The 22,426-nt window shown below is 36.4% G+C and overlaps 1 protein-coding gene across 6 annotated transcripts in view; it reads left to right on the forward strand.

The window, feature by feature from the left end:
• The first annotated feature begins 467 nt into the window (after positions 1–467).
• hepacam2 (HEPACAM family member 2) overlaps positions 468–22,426 on the forward strand; it is a 115,078-nt gene continuing 93,119 nt past the window's right edge. For 5 of the 6 annotated variants that reach the window (XM_069913644.1, XM_069913640.1, XM_069913642.1 and 2 more), the window contains exons 1-2: positions 468–632; positions 17,803–18,153. In XM_069913644.1, coding sequence (XP_069769745.1) covers positions 554–632; positions 17,803–18,153 — 430 coding nt within the window. In that variant the 5' untranslated portion in view covers positions 468–553. Of the gene's footprint in view, positions 633–725; positions 1,065–17,802; positions 18,154–22,426 lie in introns of those variants that run through there. The other variant, XM_069913646.1, reaches the window with a different exon arrangement.

The raw sequence follows: 22,426 nt of genomic DNA on the forward strand, positions 1-22,426 counted from the left end.
TATTGATAGGTTATGTTTTCGTTCTTTGAATTTTTTTCTGACTTTTGTTGATGTTACGTTTTGACCAAGCAGATGCCAAAGGTCGGGAGCGTTTTAATTGTTCCCATGTTTCAGCTCAGTTTTATACTTCGGAAATTTCACCAAAAGAAGATTCATTAAAACTTGCATACACTCGAAATCTTTCCATTGGCAGTTCATCCAAAGGACAAGAATTGTCCACCTGTTCCAATTTTATTTCTATTATACCCTGTGAGATTTAAAAAAAAACTCGTTCTAAGAGGTAAGAACCCCATAAATTAGAAATATTCGGGTAAATAAGGCGATTTCCTATGGAAGATGATATTCTTCTGCATTTGACCGCGCTGGAGCACGTAAGTGGGAGGAGATGTTAACAGATGGGTAGGTGCAGTCCATGTTTACATTTATTCTCTGGGTTTTTTGTGGCGTGTATTGTGAGATCCCGGAGCCAAAGCAGGAGTTGCCTCATTTCACTATCAAACGAGACGAAAGCGGATTACTCCTCAACAAAGCAACTGTACAGTGCAGGCAGCCAATGGGGCGCGATGTCTTCATGCATTCCTCCGGCAGGACGGCTCATTTTCTCCTGTTCGAGATATGGATCCTGGCTATTGGTAGGAAAAAAAGGGGAGACATAAGTTAATTTGTGTTTACCCATTCGTTTTAAAGTTTTGCTTTAATTGAACGATTTCAAACGTTGGGATCCTCTTTTAAATATCTTAATGTATTTGCTTATAATATGTCATTACTAAGTGTAATTTACAGAGGAGCTGTCATTTAGTGCAGACGAGACAGGAATGAAGGGCGATGAGCAGGATTTTTTGCAACAATATAACTCGATGGGATTTCGGGGTCAGTGGCCGCATCTATTGAATGACGTTCCCGTCCCACTATCATTCGGCAATCTGGTGAGGGTTCGCCCAGAGATGGAGTGACTGAGCCGGTGCAAAGTTGATATTTAGTTGGTTCAGACAGGAGAGAAAGGTGCGGATCCATCGCCTTTCTTGACCTGCAGCTTTTAAAGTGAAATCCCTGCAATCGTACAGGTAGGTTGACCGTGCCTGGAGTCTCTGGAAGAGTCAAGGTAATTATCTGACATTGGGACCAATTGTTAAACGGAGTAATTCCTTTGGGAGCGAAGTCGCGTTGGCAGTTCTTTAGTCACAAAATTAGCCAGAGAACGGACGAAAGGAAAGAGCTTTGAAACAGTGACATTGAATGAGCTGTGAGCGGGAGCTTCTTAAATTGAGGAAGTGGAAATTATTTCTCACTGGTGATGTGTATACAGAAATACAGCTCCACCTCGTCACCCTTCTCAACAGTGTTTATGGGAATGAAAAATAAGAAATATTCCGAGAAATTGGGAGGACGTTATTCGTTCCGACAGTTGCAGCTCACTGTTCCAATTGAACAAATTCCAAAGGCGCCTTGCTACACAAATTCACCAGAAATTTGTTTACAACTATATTTTATTTAACATTACTTTTTAAAAAGTTCGAATTACCATACGCTCCCAATTTAATACCCTGTTGACTTAGTGAGGAATGCAAACAGGGGATTGGATACAAGTTGAAAGTAATGAATTGCACAATCTTTTCCAACAGTCAGGGATATGTTTTAAAGTTGGAAGAGTCTGAATTCAAATACAACCACAGCAGGATGGATAAGCAAAGTTTATTGTCATCTGATTGTACAAGTACAACCCGACCAAACAGCGTTCTCGGGTCCTCGGTACAAAAACGCACAACCAGACCTATCACACATACAGTCAGTCAAATAATACACATGCAGGAGAAGTATTTTATCTATAGATATAAATAATTAAATATAGTTTTGTACAAATGAGGTTCTCGGGTGGTTAGTGTGAGCAGATCCTTTGGGAAGAAGCAGTCCTTCACCCTGGTGACGCTGGCTTCGATTCTCCTGTCTCTCTGAAACATGCTGTGATTAAATAAAGCCAGATTATAACGGTATGATGTCTGGTCTCATGATTTAAAAATGAATATCTTGAGGTTAAGTATTGCTCGTTTACATTTAGAGCAGTGAGCAATAAGTGCCATGAATCATTTATTTTATTTTTGAGATTCCAAGAAAAATAGCCAAGGGTAATGCAGCAGGGAGTAAAACCACAATGCTGGAGAAACTCAGCAGGTCAAATAGTGTCCTTTATATAGCAAAGATAAAAAAAAATACAATACCAACGTTTCAGGCTTAAGCCCTTACATGAAACAGGGTGCATGCACACTGCTGTGTTTTACTTCATGCTGCAGGTCAAGGTCAAAAAGTGTCAAAGTAAATGATGACGTACTTGTCAGAGGATGTCAGACTTGCATTTTGAAAGAGTTGGCTGGATGAGAAGAAACTAGTTCACTGTAAAAATACATGGAGCTATGGCTTAGTCTGACAGATAGGAGCTTTAGATCAATAAATCGGTGAGGTGCAGGTACCCTGCTCTCTCCCAAATGGATCACCAGTTCAGTTGGTCTGTGAATTTTAATTTTGTTTTTTTCCATCTCTCAGTGGTTCATGTATGTTCAGTGATAGTGCTGAACATGTGGTCGTGGGTCGAGTTCACTTGGGAGACCATATTAGCTGGCACTTTTGTGGCCCATAGGGTTAGTCAAGTGGAATTGCTGGAGCGAAGTGTAAAAAAATCATATACTACACCCCCACTCCAGCTGGATGCCTCAAATGGTCTGTTCAATAGCTACATCAAGTCACATACTTGTGTCCTGAATGAGGTGACTGTCTGTCATTTGTAGATATTGATCAGTACAATCTTCACCCCCTTCCCCACCATTCTTCAACTGAGGAAATCCCTGTGGTAATCTTAACAACCAATTTTTGCCTTCAATTTTAATTAAAAAAAAAATTTCACACTGTGAACCATATCAATCAAAATACATAAAAACATTTCCCTCTAAAATATACACAGTGGCATTTTCTCCCCTTTTTTCCCCCCTACCTTCCCTCCCCACTTCCCACCCCCTTCCAAACCCATTAAACGTTCAACATGTACAATACAATAAAACCATTAAACAATGTCATCAAACAATGAAAATAAACAAGAAAATTGTGTCATCTACTTTTACACACTGGATCAAGTCATTTTGTCTTCTTATCATTTTAGGGGATGGAGGTCCGAGGCAAACCCTCTCTGTTATGTTCCATGTACAGTTCCCAAACTTGTTCAAATAATGTGACTTTATTTTTTAAATTATATGTTATTTTTTCCAATGGAATACATTTATTCATTTCTATGTACCATTGCTGTACTCTCATGCTCTCTTCCGATTTCCAAGTTGACATTATACATTTTTTTGCTACAGCTAAGGCTATCATAATAAATCTTTTTTTGCGCTTCATCCAAATTGAGGCCTAATTCTTTACTTCTTATATTACTTAGAAGAAAGATCACTGGATTTTTTGGTATGTTGCTTTTTGTAATTTTAGATCTGATTTAGATCTTCCCAAAATTTTTCACTTTTAAAGTTGGAAGAGTCTGAATTCAAATACAACCACAGCAGGATGTTGTTCCCGTTTCCTTCTTTCAGCGAAAACATCTATCTGATAATGTTGGATCCCATTTTTTTAAACTTTTGGGGCATGATATATAACCTGTGTAACCAATTATACTGTATCATGCATAACCTTGTGTTTATTATATTCTTCATGGTTCCAGAGCATAACTTTTCCCATGTTTCATTTTTTATCTTTATGTTTAAAGCTTTTTCCCATTTTTGTTTGCGTTTATAGCTTATTTCATCATTTTCCTTCTCTTGCAGCTTGATGTACATGTTTGTTATAAATCTTTTAATTATCATTGTGTATGTAATCACATATTCAAAGCTGCTTCCCAATTTATCCTTTAAATAAGCTTTCAGTTGATGGTATGCAACCATTGTACCATGAGTTATTCCATATTTGTCCTTCACCTGTTCAAATGACAGTAAATTATTTACAAAAAACAATTTTCTATTCTTTTAATTTCTTTTCTCTCCCATTCTCTAAAGGAAAGGTTATCTATTGTAAAAGGGATTACCTGATTTTGCTTCATTAATAATTTTGGTAGTTGGTAATTTGTCTTTTTCCTTTCTAAGTGAATCTTCTTCCATATATTGAGTAAATGATGCAGTACTGGTGAGCTTTTATATTGCACCAGCTTTTCATCCCACTTATAAAGTATATGTTCTGGTACCTTCTCCCCTATTTTATCTAGCTCTATCTTAGTCCAATCTGGTTTTTCACTTGTCTGGTAAAAATCTGATAAATACCTTAATTGTACTGCAATATAATAATTTTAAAAGTTTGTCGGAGGATACAAACCACCTTGTTTGTACCACTCTGTTAATTTATCTAACGCTATCCTCCCTTTCCATAAGAATTTCCTATTATTCTCTTTAGTTCACTGAAGAATTTCTCTGTGAAGGGAATTAGAAATGATTGAAAAAAGTATTGTATCCTTGGGAAGACATTCATTTTAATGCATTTTACCCTCTCTATCAATGTTAGTGGTAATTCTTTCCAATGTTCTAAGTCTTCCTATAATTTCTTCATTAATGGCTGATAATTTAATTTGTACAAGTAGCTTAAATTATTATCTAATCTAATACCTAGGTATTGGATTGCTTGTGTTTGCCATTTAAATGCTGATTCTTTTTTAAATTCTGTATAATCCACATTACTCATTGGCATCGCTTCACTTTTATTTGCGTTGATCTTGTACCCCAGTATTTCTCCATATTCCTTCAATTTCTTATGTAGTTCTTTTATTGATATTTCTGGTTCTGTTAAGTATACTATGATGTCATCTGCAAATAAACTGATTTTATACTTCTTTATTTTTATCCCTTTTATTTTATTTTCTGTTCTTATCAGTTCTGCCAATGGTTCTATTGCTAAAACAAACAGTGAGGGAGATAGTGGACATCCCTGCCTAGTTGACCTACTTAATTTAAATTGTTCGATACATATCCATTTACTGTCACCTTCACCAATGGTTCATTATATAATGCTTTAATCCAATTAATATATTTTTCTGGTAGATTGAACCTCTGTAATACTTTGAATAAATAATTCCATTCTACCCTGTCAAAGGCTTTTTCTGCATCTAAATCAACAGCCACTGTTGGCATCTTATTTCCTTGAACTGCATGAATTAAATTAATAAATTTACAGACATTTTCCACTGTTCGTCTTTTTTTTAATCATCCAGTTTGATCTTGTTTTACTATTTTTGTACACAGTTGGCCAATCTGTTTGCTAATAATTTTGGTATTATTTTATAATCTGTATTAAGTAGAGATATTGGTCTATATGATGGAGTTGTTAGTGGATCCTTCCCTGTCTTTGGTATTACTGTAATTATTGCTGTCTTACATGAATCTGGCAAGTTTTGTGTTTCTTCTATCTGGTTCATTACTTCCAGGAGAGGAGGAATTAATAACTCTTTAAATGTTTTATAGAATTCTATTAGCAATCCATCCTCTCCAAGGGTTTTATTGTTCGGTAGCTTTTTTAATATATCATGTATTTCTTCTATTTCAAATGGTTTTATCAGCTTGTTTTGTTCCACTTGGTATTTCGTGAGTTCAACTTAGCTAAAAACTCTTCTATTTTGTCATTTGCCTTCATTTTGAGGAAATCAAATTGACAGGCCAGATTAAATACTTGTTGTAGATCACACCTGACTTCCACCTCCTCTCCACTGCTTAGTTGTAGCTGAACCTCCCTGGTCTTAAATTAATTCCCCCTAACAATAAATGCTATCATCCCATTTTCTTTAAATTTATTGAATTTTAATACACACACAAACACACACACACACACACACACACACACACACACACAACAAAAAGTTTCAGAACAAGAAAAATATGCTGTACAGGTACAGAGTAATTGAAACGTATCCTAGAATAACAATGAACATCACAACTAATTATAAACAGACAGAATTTAATATTATATCTCTTGTTCCTGCAGAAAAAAAAACAAAAGAAGAAAAAACTGTAACTAACTAATTCTAAATTTATATCCCCTAAATAAAAAGAGAGAAAAAAACCACTGGGACACCTTAACCCACCAAAAGGGTAACAGCAATAGTACGTTGGTGAATTGTCTTATGTCTAAATAAGTAAATTCAGGAAGAGACTACAAACGCTTTGCATGTTACATACAAAACAGTAAACCACGGCATTATTCATTAAACATTAAAATATTCCATAAAATTGTGCCGCATTTTATTAAACAACTTTAGTTTTCAAAACATTACCTCTAATCTTCTGAAGGTTCAAGCATGATAAAGGGTTTGGGTCATTCATTGAACATAACTGGCAGGGAAAGAGTCCTCCATCTTAGCAAAATCCATCTTCTAGCTGTTAACATGGCAAAAGCTTTCACATGGCAATACGACAGGGATTATTGACTGTTCTCTATCACCACACCAAATAAAGCTGTAATGGGATGAGGCTGAATAGTAACTGAAAAAATATGGCAAAATGCATTAAAATTTCCTTCCAATGATGATCTAATGCTGAATAGGACCAAAACATATGAAATAAGGAAGAAACTCCATTATGACATCTGTCACATACAGGGTTGATAGTAGGAAAATCTTAGCTAATTTATCTTTGGATAAATATGTTCTATGTACTATCAAATGGAAGAGGAATGGACCAATTTTAAACACTTGGTCCATATATCCTTAGAAAGACTAGTTTGTAAATCACTCTCCCAAGTACTCTTAATTTTATTCATAGAAATGCAACATCTTTTAGAAACTAATCCATAAATAAATCCAATTAAATCTTTTTGACAAGGATTTAACCGAAAATAAATAAATCAATACAGAACAGAAAAGTAGTAACTTAGTTTCTCAGAAAATCTCTAACTTCTAAAATATCTAAAAAAGTGGAAATTAGGGAAATGAAATTTATGTGCCAAATGCTCAAAGTTCATAAAACAGCCCTCTTCAAATAGATCAAAAAATGAAGTGATATCCTTTTCACTTCATTTATGAAAAACACGATCAAAGCAAGATGGAGGGAAAATAAATTATTAATAATTGGAGCAACTGAAGAAAAATGTTTCAGTTCAAAATAGCACCTGAATTGAAACCAAATTCATAACGAATATTTGACTACTGAACTGCCTATTAATTTATTCACCTTTACTAAGAAAATGGAAGGGAAGCACCAAGTAGTGTTCCCATTTGCCCTCTAGATTATCTGCTGCACCTGCAAACTTATATTTTGCGATTCATGTATAACTCTCCCATGTCTCAATTAATGCTGCAATTATTCATCATTTAAATGATAGTCTGATTTTTTTTTCCTTCAAAAGTGGATGACCTCACATTTATCAATGTTGTACTCCATCTGCCAGATCCATGCCCATATACTTAACCAATCAAGATCTCTCCAGACTTCTGTGCTCTAAACAATTTGCTTTCTTCTTAGCTTTGTTGCAGTAGTGTGGCATGATCAATGACCATCTACAGACAGGAAGCAAGTAGTCAAAGGGTTTATTAATCAGAAAACCATGGCATGCCTCTACATGCTGCTGGCTCACGTCCAAGGCAGGGTATGAGGGAGGAGATTAGGGCTCTCAGCCTTTATTAGGGATCTTACAGGGAGGAGCTACAGGTATGGAAGGTAGGCCAGCCTGACCAGCCCAGTGAGAACATCCCTGCAGTACCACGTTCCACCATACTCACCCTTTCTTTTTTTTGGATGAAGTCCAGCGGGGAGAAGCAGGGCAATGTCCATTTGAACTGGTCATTTAGTCCATAGCACTTCATAGGTTCAGCTGATCTGGTGGTTTTATCCGGTGCTGCATTTGACGCAGCACTGATTGTGTCGTCGATTCCTGCGGAACGGTGGCTTGTTCAACAGGTTGAGTGTTAGAGGACTGAATTGTGTCTGTGTGTACCAGTTCTGTGGGGGTGGGGGACTTGTTTTTAGGGGTGGGGGTGGCAGCCCAAGGGGCATGGCGGTAGGTTCACTTCATCGCTTGTTGGGGTGATCCCTGGAGCTGACTGGTCATTGATAGAGGCTACTGGGTGCACCTCCCATACCAGCTCGAGCCAGGTTCCGGATGGACACTGTGCTATCCCGTCCATCCTGGTGCCGTACCAGAGCATACTGTGGGTTAACATGCAGGAGGTGCACTACCTCGACCAGTAATTCTGCCTTGTGGGTCCTAACAAGCTTCCGGAGAAGAACTGGCCTTGGAGTTGTCAGCTGCTTATCCCAGGGAAAAAAAATTGATGCCACTTCAGTTAAGTGCCTTAATGTACATAGACATGGAGCTAGTGAAAACTTGTTGCTGGTGTTACAGAATGAATTAAGAGACGGAACCCAGAGAATTTGTTCCATGTTATCACAGCTAGTGAATTGTTTCTAATATGGGAAACAGTATGCTTTCATTACCTGCCACACTGGTAGGTGCATTAGTAAATGGAATGTTAACTATCACTTGAAGTTTATGCAGAGTATGTCATAATATCAGTTACCTTAGCCTTGAATGGCTGATTATGTATGCAACAACAGGAGGAATCCCTCAACAGGTTGACTCAAGAAACAAGCAGGAGTAGGCCAATCAGGCCTTCAGTCTGCTCCACCATTCAAAAGGATTATGCCCTAATCGTGGTCTCAACTCCATTCTCTTGCTCCATCTCCATACTCTTTGACTTCCCAAAGATGAAATATGTGTCAATTTCTTCTTTAAGTATTTTTTAATGACTCTCTTCACACCTCTCTGAGGTAGGGAAATCCAAAGATTCCTTGAGAGAAGAAATTCATTCTCATCTCTGTTTGAGATTGGTGATCACTTATTCAAAACTATGTTCCCTCCATTTCAATACACCTGGAAGGGAGACATTTTTCAGTATTTACCCTGTAATCACCCTTTGAGGCAGAGAAGGTAGTCAACCTCTCTTCATGTATAATTCCCTTTGTTTTGTGAATTAATTTGGTGAACCTTCTTTGCCCAACCTTTATAATGAGTATATAATTTCTTTAAAATTTGAGTCTAAAACTGTGCACAGTACTCCATGTACTTTAAAATTGCATCAGATATTGCCTCCATTTGTACTCCATATACAATGTAGTATTAGCTGTTTTGTTGCTTACCTGCACATGAACCTTTGTGTTTCATGTCCTCGGACCTCCAGATTCCATTGGACAACATTTTGTAGCCTGACGCTTTCAATTAATAAAGTGAATGACCTTACTGTTTCCCACATTACTCTGAATAGACCAACTTCTTGTGCACATGTATTCTATCTACATCCCTTTGCTCTTGGTGGTCTCTTCACAATTTGTCACCCTACCTATCTCTGGATCACTGACAAATTTGGCAGCAGTGTGCACAATCCCTCTTAGTTTCTCTTGATGTTCCATTTAAACTTTTCTCCTTTTCCCCCTTAACTGATATTCTCTAGCTTTTTTTATTTCATCTAACCTCAGTGGAGGTTATATTTGAGTCTCTGTGGTACCCCCACTAATACCAATCTGAAAATTATTCAGTTATCCTGGCTGACTGCTTTCTTCCAGTTAGTCAACCTTTCCTGTGGTACTGCTCCAAATCTTGAGTGTTTTCATCTTGTGATTTTTTTTTTTTAGGTGATACCTTATTAAGTGCCTTCTGAAAATACAAATATATTGTACCTACCTATTCCCCTTTATCCATCTTGTTTGCTACATATTCACAGAACTCCAGCAAATTTGCCAAATATTATTTTCCTTTCATAAAACCACACGTACTTCACTTGATTGCTTCTTGCTGTTATCTCCTTAAGAAAGGATTTCAGCATTTTCCCAATGACAGATGCTAGGCAAACTGGTTTTTTGATTTCCTGCTTTCAGCCTCCCTCCTGTCTTGAATTTACATTTCCCTAGGAATTCTTCAGAATATTGGAACTTTGAATGAATGACAAATCAACACATACATTATTTCTGCAGTTATGTTTCACGGCTCTAGAATACAGGCTATCCAATCTGGAGGATTAAATGGCCATTAGATGGATTCGTTTTTCTTTTTTTTTCTAATGATAGAACTTAAAGTTACTCCTTCTCTTGATAATCTCTCACTATTGGAAAGTTTTTAATATCTTCTTTTGTGAGTACTGATTTAAAATAGTTTTTTAGAATATTTTCCACAGCTCTATTTCCTAGTCTCATCCTCTATTGGTAAAATGATTATTTGAGCGACTGGCAAGCCTGTCGAATCTCTTACTTTCTGCCTTTTATGCATTATTTGCTAATTTACTGTCATATTTTATCTTATTCTTTATTATATCTTTAATCATCGATTGCTCATTTTCAAAAAAATATCCAATTTGTTGGTTTTTTACTATAATCATAGTGTCTGCACATTTTCATGTTTCACTTCAACTTTGTTACTTGAATTTTTACACCGTCCCTTAACTTCTTTGCTTCACCATGGATTGTGGAACCTTTTCTCAGACTTTCATTCTCATTGGAATATACTATCACTGATACTTAAAAGCATCTTCCTCAATGTCTGACATTGCCTTGCCCTCTCAACTATTTTCCCTATCCTCTTTAGCAAAATCTTGGTACCATTGTGAATACTGATTTAAAATAGTTTTTTTTAGAATATTTTGCTTTAATTAGGGTCTAATTAGGGTTAGGACACTATTTTCAGATGCAAGTTTCTTACCCTGAAATTGAATTTGGAAATGCTTCCATGCAGTAATCACTCTTCCATAGGAATACTATATTATAAGATCAAACATTTATTTTTATTGCAATTTCACAAATCTCAAATAAGCTTCTCTCTGCTTTGTTCCTCAATTGGGGTGGCATGGTTAGTGTAGTGGTTAGTGCCACGCTGTTACAGTGCCAGCAACTGTGGTTCAAATCTGGTACTGTGTGGAAGGAACTTGTATCTTCTCCCCATATCTGCATGGGTTTCCTCTGGTAATTCCCGTTTCTTCCCACTGTTCAAAGTGTGCTGGTGTAACTGGGAGGTACATGCTCATGTGGCAAAAGGGCCTGTTACCGTGCTGTATTTCTAAAATAATTTTAAAAAATTGTTCTAAGGAAACATCCTAGATATTTTGTATGGACTCATCTTGCACATGACAGATCATCCAAATGATGATTAAAGTTGTCCATAATTATGGCAAGAGGTTTTCACAAGTTTCATTATTTCTGGATTTAATACTCTAACCTACAGTATTACAATTATTAGGGACCCTATTTCTTTATTCCCATCACCAATTTATAAATCCCAGTATTTCTTATCCCATAATCTCAATAAATAAAAAAACGGGACATTATTTTACAAATAAAAAAAAACGGATTATGCTTAACTTGCACAGAACATTGATCAGTTGTCAGCCTCATCTGGAGTATTGAATACAGTGTACTGAGGGGAGGAGGTTTCGATCGTATGTAAAAAATAAGTAATGAGAATGAAGCAGTTCCATTTGGTTATTACTCAAAGATGGAGGATTTTAAAAGTTTTGAGCAGAAGATGTCAGCAGTTATGTAGAAATCAATTCCTGCTGCTCCAGTCTACTGGTTTGCTCTCCTTTTCCAGTTTTCTGTGAAAGTACTGCCCCCAATCCCGCTGGTGATGCATCTACTGCGAGTATCAGTTCTTTGCCAGGATCATAATGGATTAAGACATGGTTAACAGCTTTTCTACTAGTATCAAGCTCCTGAATTAACCTTAAAATAATAAACTTTTGTTGCCATTGCTCTGTGGTAATAGATCTGTATCTGAACTTACAGTATACTGTGCCTTAGACTGTATATTGTGCATGAGATGTCAAAATGGTTTACTTGCAAAACAACCTATATCACTGCAATTTTAGTACATAAGACACAAATGTCTTGGACAAACAGAGAAATTAAATACCATTTCCATCATAAGATAATCAGAATTAAGCAAGTTACATATTTTGACCAAGCAAGTTACATATTTTGACCTGGATGGTTTGCATCCTGGAAGCCTAAATAAGTGGCTGGTTAAGACGGTGGATATACCAATTGTAATCATCCAAAAATCCTTCATTTCTTCAGAATTCTTTTTACAGGTTCAATTACTAAATTTTCCTTTGATTTGTTAATCTAACATGCTGGATGTAATTTTCAAATTACAACCTTCCCAGAAGGGTTTAGTACCTTTATATATATACTATGTTTTCAAAATTACATCAGGTTTCTGACCTCCCAGTTTGTAACCCCATGTCAATTTTTAAATGGAGATCCTAGCCATCTTACCGTTCCACAAGAACTTCCTGACACATCTGCTGAGCATCTTAAATAAACTCTGAAGCAATGGAATGGGCTAGGACTGAAAAAGATATTATAGACTTTGCATTACTTTCATTTTAATACAGTTAACCCTGCCCACAAAAGTTATGGTCAGGGTTCTCTATCCACCAAAGTCCTCCTCAATCTTTCAGAGCAAAGGGAGATAATTGTGTTTATAGAAATTACAAAAATCCTTATCCACTTTTAACCCCACATATTTGATGCCCACTTGCGGCCATTTAAATTGGCTCACTTGTTGCTATTGTCTGTAATTCCCCTTTGTTTTTTAAAATAATTTTTTAAATTTTTCACACTGTGAACCATATCAACCAAAATATGTACAAACGTTTCTCATTAAATATACACAGTGGCATTTTCCCCCTTTCTTCCCCCTTTCCCTCCCCCCCTTCCCACCCCCCTCCAAAACCAATAAATATTCAACATATATAATACAATAAAACTATAAAACAATGTCTTCGCACAAAGGAAAAACAAACAAGAAAAATGCGTCATCTACTTTTACACACTAAATCTAATCATTTTGTCTTCTTATCATTTTATTATTTTAGGGGATGGAGGTCCGAGGCAAGCTCTCTCTGTTATGTTCCATGAATGGTTCCCAAATTTGTTCAAACAATGTGACTTTATTTTTTTATATAATATGTTATTTTTACCAATGGAATACATTTATTCATTTCCATGTACTATTGCTGTATTCTCAGGCTCTCTTCCATTTTCCAAGTTGACATTATACATTTTTTTGCTACTGCTAAGGCTATCATAATGAATCTTTTTTGCGCTTTATCCAATTTGAGGCCTAATTCTTTGCTTCTTATGTTACTTAAAAGAAAGATCTCTGGATTTTTTGGTATGTTATTTTTTGTGATTTTATTTAATATCTGATTATTTCTTCTCAAAACGTATTCACTTTTGTACATGCCCAAATCGTATGTATTGTTGTTCCCATTTCCTTCTCACAACGAAAACACCTATCTGATAATGTTGGATCCCATTCTTTTAATTTTTGAGGAGTGATATATAACCTGTGTAACCAATTATACTGCATCATGCGTAACCTTGTGTTTATTGTATTCTTCATAGTTCCAGAACATAACTTTTCCCATGCTTCATTCTTTATCTTTAAGTTTAAATCTTTTTCCCTCTTTTGTTTAGGTTTATAGCTTATTTCATCATTTTCCTTACCTTGCAGTTTAATTATATTTGTTATAAATCTTTTAATTATCTGTAATCACATATTCAAAGCTGCTTCCTTCTGGTAATCTCAATCTGTTTCCCAATTTATCCTTTAAATAAGCTTTCACTTGATGGTACGCAAGCGTTGTACCGTGAGTTATTCCATATTTGCCCTTCACTTGTTCAAATGTTAATAAATTATTTCCCAGAAAAAAAATTATATTCTTTTGATTCCTTTTCTCTCCCATTCTCTGTAGGAAATGTTATCTATTGTAAAAGGGATTAGTAGATTTTGTGTCAATAACAATTTTGGTATTTGGTAATTCATTTTTTTCCTTTCTATGTGGATCTTCTTCCATATATTAAGTATATGATGCAATACTGGTCAGCTTTTATATTGCACCAGCTTTTCATCCCACTTATAAAGTATATGATCCGGTACCTTCACCCCTAGTTTATCTCGTTCTATCTTAGTCCAGTCTGGTTTTTCTCTCGTCTGGTAAAAATCTGATAAATACCTCAATTGTGTGGCTCTATAATAATTTCTGAAGTTTGGTAACTGCAAACCACATTGGTTATACCTCTTTGTTAATTTATCTAACGCTACCCTCAGTTTCCCACCTTTCACAAGAATTTCCTTATTATTCTTTCTAGTTCATCAAAGAATTTCTCTGTTAAGGGAATTTGTAACATTTGAAATAAGTATTATATCCTTGGGAACACATTTATTTTAATGCAGTCCACCCTCCTTATCAATGCCAGTGGTAGTTCTTTCCAATGTTCTAAGTCTTCCTGCAATTTTTTATTAGTGGCTGATAATTTAGTTTGTACAAGTGTCTTAAGTTATTGTCTAACCTGATACCTAGATATCGGATTGCTTGTGCTTTTAAAGTTCTGTACAATCCATATTACTCATTGGCATCACTTCACTTTTATTTGCGTTGACCTTGTACCCCGATATTTCTCAATTTCTTATGTAATTCTTTAATTGATATCTCTGGTTCTGTTAGGCATACTATGATGTCATCTGTAAATAAACTGATTTTATACTCCTTCTCCTTTATTTTTATGCCTTTTATTTTGTTTTCTATTCTTATCAGCTCTGCCAATAGTTCTATTGCTAAGGAGAACAATGAGGGGGATAATGGACATCCCTGCCTAGTTGATCTACTTAATTTGAATTGGTTCAATACATATCCATTTATTATTACCTTTGCCAACAGTCTATTATATAATGCTTTAATCCAATTAATATATTTTTCTGGCAGGTTGAACTTGTGTAATACTTTAAATAAGTAGTTCCACTCTACACTGTCAAAGGCTTTTTCTGCATCTAAGGCAACAGCCACCATTGGTTTCTTATTTCCTTGAATTAGAATTAATAAGTTTGCAGACATTATCTGCTGTTGGTCTTTTTTTAATAAATCCAGTTTGATCTTGTTTTACTATTTTTGGTACACAGTCGGCCAATATGTTTTCTAATAATTTCGCTATTATCTTATAATCTGAGTTAAGTAGAGATATTGGTCTATATGATGCTGGTGTTAATGGATCCTTCCCCTTCTTTGGTATTACTGTAATTATTGCTGTCTTACATGAAACTGGGAAGTTTTGTGTTTCTTCTATCTGGTTCATTACTTCTAGGAGAGGAGGAATTAATAACTCTAAATTTTTTATGAAATTTTATTGGAAATCCATCCTCTCCTGGTGTTTTATTGTTCGGCAGCTTTTTTGATATATGTAATCCCCCTTTGTTAAGGCATGATTTTGCTCTTGTCTATATTTACCTTATATCCTGAGATTTTGCCATAATCCTCCAGTGTGGTCCTCAGCCTAGCGAACAACCCCCCCCCCCCCACCCCTCGGGTTCATCAAATATACCAGCATATCATCAGCAAATAAATTAATTTTATGCTTTATCTGGCCCATTCTGGACCCCTTTATATCTGGATCCCGCCAAATGGCAGCAGTTCAATAGTCAATATAAACAATACTGGGGACAGTGGGCAGCTATTTTTAAAAAGTTTTTTTTTAATGTTTCCCTTGATAACATTAAAAGAGGATGAGAGCATGATCTCTAGTTTTCTCTAGAGTTGGGATTTGATTCTTAAATTAATTAACACTTCTTCACTATGTGTTTGACATTCTCTTATCCAATTCAAGCTTGTATATCAGAATACATGTTTAAAGACAAATAATCCCGTATATTTCATGATCTAAATCGCTGATGTGACAAATTTAATGATGGGGAAGAAACCTTGATACATATGTTCTGGTCTTGTTGAGTTCTTGAACCTTAATGAAGGGAGATTTTTCATGTTTGTCAATAATATTAAGTGTTAATCTTGAACTTAATCCTTTAGCTGCTTTGTTTGGAGTCTTAATTTAGAAAAGATCAGGTGTTCCGTGTTGTATACTACACTAATTTTCATAAAATGTTGAGTCCTTTTATGGGCTATTTTCATGCTCATTATGTCTGTTTTTCTTGATCATTGAATGTATTTATTTATGTACATGGTTTTTCCTTCCGTTAGGAATGTTTTATAGATTCAGCAGAACTACATGACCTTTAATTTTATGTCAAAACCTCCCAGTTTATTTTCGGTAGGAAGTTAGAATTATTTTCTTTGTTTTCTTTTTTTTTGTCATCTTGACAACGTTGTATGGGGGAGGGGAATATCATTATTGTTTTATATTTTGAAAAGTACTTATATTCTTCATATTTGGTAATCTTGTGTTCGCTATACAATGTGTGCTTGTTCTATCAAATTCAATAAAAAAGATTAAAAGAGAAAAATCCTTCATTTCTGGAGAAGCACAGAAATGCTGGAAAACTGCTAATACAAACCATTATTCAAAAAAGGTAGGATGTAAAAAAGCTGGCTAAACCATGGCCAATTCGCCTAATGATTATTGGGAAAAATAGAATCAAATATTACGGAGCTGATGGCAAAAATTTCAAAATCATAATCTGATCAAGTATAGTCAGTGTGACATTATGAAGAGGAAATCAAGTCGAACAAACTAATGAAAGTTCTTTGAGAAAAATATTAGTTGGAGAGGATGGAAGGGAGTCAGTAGATGTGTGATATATTTGGATTTCTAAAAGTGTATGATAAAATATCAAGATAAGAACTTATGTCTTTGGGGGTAATATATACTGTATATAAGCATGAATAGTATATTGACTGACTTACTGGCAGCAGGGAGAAAGCCAAGAGGGGGCCTCATTTTCAGGTTACCATCTTGTAAGCCAGTGGTTTTCAATCTGCCCCCCCAAACTCACATTCCACCTTATGTAATCCCTATGCCATCAGTGCTCTGTGATTAGTAAGGGATTGCTTAAGATGGTATGTGAGTGTGAAGGGAAGGTTGAGAATCACTGCTCGAGACCCAATTGTCACTGAAATATTTTGCTCGAGAAAAATCGTCATTGGCCCATTTCCTTTGGAGTTATGAAACCGTGCACATAACGAGTCAATGAGGTACGATTTAAACAGTGGTTTTCAAACCTTTTTCTTTCCATTCACATACCACCTTAAGCAATCTTCTACTAATTGTAAAGCACTTATGGGATAGGGATTGCTTAAGGTGCAATGTGAGTTTAGGGGGGCAGTTTGAAAACCACTGTTGTAAGCAGTGAGATGCTGCAGAGAGCAGTGCCGGGACAACTGCTGTCGACAATATATCTTGGTGACTTGGGAAAGATAGTAAACACACTGTTGTCATATTTAGGACAACACAAGAGGACTGATTGGGGGAGGCAAGCTCTGTGGAGGGGATATGTTTTCAGAGAGACAATATTGGCTGCATCATCAACATATTAAAAATGTTAGTTAAATCCAGGCTGAAATTAATATTATTTTTTCATGTGTTTTTCAGAGGTAGTAAAGGCATTTTTCACAAGCAGGCAAGGGGCTCTTAAATAAATTAAACATCAGGGTATCTTAATTAATCCAATATCCTTATGCCATCTTTGCCAAAGAAAAGGACAAGACAGGCCTGGTGGTAAACTGGTCTGGGCACCCCCCCCCCCAAAAAAAAATCAGTGATTGGATTTCAAAATTGAAATAATTTGATGGAGCATTTTAACTTTACTCTTGCAGGAAGAGAACATTTGAACTTCCAACTGTATTAACAATGTGTAAGATTTGAGCATATCAATTATATTTATTCAAAACTAGAACCAAATAGTATAAAAGTATATCATTTCATCATTGTTTTAATTTCTGAAGCATGACTTTTTTCAAGATAGTGCATTGAAAGTTTATGTGAATTTTCAGTCTTTTGATGTTCCCTTTAGGCACTTGTGGAACTGTTACGATTACAGTGCCAACTGAATTAATCCTGGGGATTGTTGGGCAACCTCTCCTGCTCCCTGTAAACTACAGCACTGAAACAAAAGATCAGGACATTCAGATAACCTGGACTTTCCAAAGCCACTCTTCAGGTTCCATGCTTCTGATAACAGCTATAAACAACACCTTGACTCCGGACATGGAGCATGGCCATCGGTTTTTCCTATCTCCTCCCAGTGCCACACTGTTAATTAACCCAGTGGAATTATGTGATGATGGTGAATATACTATAAAGGTGACTGTCGCTGGAGAGAAGCTGACATCAGCTAGTCAACAGTTGACTGTTCATGTCAATGGTGAGTAGCATTTCAACTTGGCTTTATCAGGCATTAAGCAGCAATTTAATATCATTGTCCTTGCAGTGCTATGTCCTAGGTCAATACATACAAGTATTCTTTTGTCCAGACGATGATGGAGATGCTGAAATAATTTTCTCTGAATAGACCACTGACTTCACTGATGAGATTTTGTTCCAGGATAATTTTCTTCAGAATAAGATTCTAATTTAAGTTGCTACAGGTGGATATTTTTGCCATACATATTTCAGTAATTGGTTCTGAGAGAAGAATTCCACAGAACATTTTTCACAAATTGTACAGATGTTTTTAGAAGGTTTAAAAAAAAATTGTTGTCAATCTCTTTTACTTTCTGCAAGCAACATTAAAGTTATTTACTAATTTGCTTTCTGACAAACTTTACTTTCCCAGTTACAATGAATAAATCAGAGAAGCCTTGGCAGAATTATTCCACTATACACCCTTTATATGATAGTGAACAATCCAGATTAGTACAGATCCATAAAAAGTGCCAACTTCCCTTTCATGTTTCATCTTTTTGGGCCATTAAGGCAAGTATTATGTGACACACTGCATGTTGTTTTTAAAACCAAGACTTTACGTATTTGATCTCTTATCATTTTGTTGAGCAAAATACTTCCTCTTCATCTTTGTTCTTATTATTCCCCAAGTTCAAGATATCCCAGCCAGGATATTTTGTCTCAACCCTGCCAAGTCTTTTAAAGAGGTTGTGTACTTCATTGAAATTGTTTCTCAATTTCATAAATTCATGAGATTTTAGGCATAATCTGCATTATATCTGCTTGTATGCCAAAGCACCATCAGAGGAATCAAATTGGTTTTATCCCAATAAAACATCCAAACCCAGAATTCTGATTGACTATTTCTCACCTTGAATGAATGGCCTGACCTGCCGAATTCTTCAGCTTCTCAATCTTTGCTCAAGACTCGAGCATCTGCAATCCCTGAATTTCTTTAATTCTTCTTCTCACCTCTTCTAATCTTCCTCATCAAGGGATACCAGACCTTTGGCCAATATTTCATACTGTTTTTCCAGAGTTTCATATAAATGGACAATGTGTCTCTACTCTTGTGCTCACATCCTCTTGTATAATTTGGCTTCCTGAATCCTTGCCAAACTTACTTAATAACTTTTGGTGCTATGTAAGCAAGGACGCCCAGGTACTTTCTAACACAATGTTCAATTATCCATTATTTACACAGTACATAATTTTTATATTTTTATGCTATCTCACATTTTACACGTTATATTCCATCATCCATGTCCTTGCCCATTTATCTAACAGCCTCTATCCTTCTGAATCCTGTCTATGCTCCTCACAATCTGCAAATGGGCGAGTGAAAAGGAGAATGTAAAGATGCTTCAAAGGGATATAAATAAGCTGGGAACAAACATGGCATGTGGACAATAATGTGAAAACATTTCAAGTTATCCACTCTAGTGCACAAAACAGAAAAACTGTGCATTTTATAAATGATTGTCCCTGTTTACACGTCACTAAAAGCCAACATACAGATGAGAAAATTGTGTGCTAGCCTTCATTACAAGATTATTCAAAGATAAAAGTAAAGGTGTCTTACTGTATTAGGGCCTTAGTAAGATCACACTTAAAGCATAGTAAAAAAAAAGGATACAGGTGCATAGATCCTTGAAAATGGCGTCTCAGGTAGATAGGGTGGTTAAAAAGGCTTTTGGTACATTGGCCTTCATCAGTCAGCATTGAGTTCAGAAATTATGAGGTCACGTTGCAGTTGTATAAGATGTTGGTGAAGCCACATTTGGAGTGTTCAGTTTTCGACTCCCGTACTAGAGGAAAGATGAAAGAATGTTGTCAAGCTGGAGAGGGTGCAGAGATGATTTACAAAATATGTTGCCAGGACTCAGTGGGGAGGGCGGGGGGGAGGTGGAGAAGGGGCGTGGCTGAGCTATAGGGAGAGGTTGAGCAAGCTAGACTTTATTCCTTGGAGTGAGGGGAGATATACATAATTATGAGAGGAATAGGTCGGGTGAACACAGGGAATTTATGTCTAAAGTAGGAGAGTCAGTGAACCGAGGACAAAGGTTTAAGGTGAGAAGGGAGAGAGATTCAGCTGGAACCTGATGGGTAACCTTTTTACACAGAGAGAAGTAGGTGAATGGAATAAACTGCCAGAGGAGTTATTTGAGGCAGGTACAATTGAACATTTAAGAAACATTTAGGTAGATATATAGATAGGACATATTTAGAGAGCTATGGGCCAAACACGGGCAGGTGGGACAAGTGAGGTTGAGACATTTTGGTTGGCTTGGTTTAGATGGGCCAAAGGGCCTGTTTCCATGCTACATTGGTTGATGTCTTTATTTACTAAGCAGGGAGTGCAGCAAAAAGTCATCAGTCTGATCCCAGGTTGGGGTTATGGGAATCTTGAATAGAGAATGATTATATTGCATGGTGGGATAGGCTCTCTGGCCTGCTCCTGCTGTTATTTGCTTCTGATTGGCAGAGCAAGTTTGTAGGACTAATAGATAAATTACATTTAATCCTCTTATGGGGTGTGAAAAGCTGGGATCTTTGCACTGTTCACTTAGGCCTCCCAAACCAAAAATGTTTCATTTATTCCCACCCTCTCCTTTATCCAACCTATAACCAACCTGTAACATGTGTTGATGCTCCATATTTTCTAATTTTGAATATTTTTAATTTTTTTCAATATTTTAATTAAAATTGAAATTGAAATTCCACATTGAAAAATACAGAGTAGATAAGAATACATATTAATTTTTTTTTAAACTGAATTACATTTAGATCATACCACTTCATCCAAGGAACCTGGATTCTCAATTAGACAAATTATATTACAGTAATATTTTATTATTTAAAAAAATCTAAACCCACTATCAAAAACGAAGCTGTTTGGCAAGGAGAAGGAAAAAAAAATTCCTAATCAAAGTAATAAATTACTTTATTAGTCAAAACTTCTGCATTCATATGAAATCAGAGATTCTGAAAATAATTCATAAAAGGTCCCAACAATGTTTGAAATTTTAAATTCAAATCAGAATATTTTAAATTTTTTAATTGATTTTTAAAAAATTGAGATATACAGCACAGTAACAGTCCCATCAATCCCACGAGCACACACCACCCAAACACATCCAATTAACTTTGTAACCTTTGTGGTGGAACCACTGTGTATTGTCTGTATGAATTGACTGTATTGGGTGGCCCACCCCTCCACTTGTAACTCCTCCCCTCTGAATCCCCAAAAAGGCTGTTATGCCCAAACCTCTTACCTGCCTTGGAACCGGGCCAGCAACATGCGAGATGTGCTGATATTTTATTGTGATTAAAGCCGATTAATCACAACTCTCAGTCTAATGTGGTTGATCAATAGTGTGACAATTTAATCACCATAATTTTTGTGCCATGGACAAAGCAATACAGGTAGATAAACTGGACACCAAGCCTATAGATCCGGATGCCTCCATCAAATTCGATCAATGGCTGCACTGCCTCAACGCCTTCATGAGATGCAACAATGTGCAGAGTGAGAAAGATAAATGAGACAATGAGACCTACTCTTCAGTTAGGTTGGCCACTCCATTTTTCAGATGATAAGGGACTGCAATACTTACTTGGCTGTAATGCAGCTCCTGCAGAGACAGTATTGGACCCCTGCGAATGTCTTCTATGCCAGATACCTTCTGGGCAGCCATAGACAAGCACCTGGTGAGTTGGTGAATCCTATGAAAGCTGGGGTGAGCCTGTGGCTGCAGATATGTCTCTATTGCTGTCCACTTAGAAGAACTAATGGGTATGCATGTGTGGCTGGATTCAAGAGACTCCTAGAAAAAGGCAATAAAGGCCTGAAGGAAGTTGTTGCCCTGGCAAAAGCCCTCGAGACAGTGCAGCTGAATGTGGAGGTCTTTTCATCTGGAAACAGGGCACAACCACAGACGAGACCACTGGACAGGCTGAACTTGTAATCAATATTGATTCACTTGACCCCACCGGACTCTACTTCAAAAGAAGGGGTGAATGTGGTGGAACCACTGAAAGCTATTAGCATTGTCTGTATGAATGTACTGCATGGGTTGGCCTGCCCCTGTACCTGTGACTCCTCCCCTCTGAATCCCCATAAAAGCTGTTATGCTCAAAGCACTCCCTCAGTACCTGCCTTGGAACTGGGCCAACAACATGTGAGATATGCTGATGTTTTATGGTGATTAAAGTGTATTAATCACAATTCTCAGTCTAACGTGATTAATCAA

The sequence above is a fragment of the Narcine bancroftii genome, chromosome 1 (genome assembly GCF_036971445.1).
Source record: "Narcine bancroftii isolate sNarBan1 chromosome 1, sNarBan1.hap1, whole genome shotgun sequence".
In the NCBI taxonomy this organism is placed as follows: Eukaryota; Metazoa; Chordata; class Chondrichthyes; order Torpediniformes; family Narcinidae; genus Narcine; species Narcine bancroftii.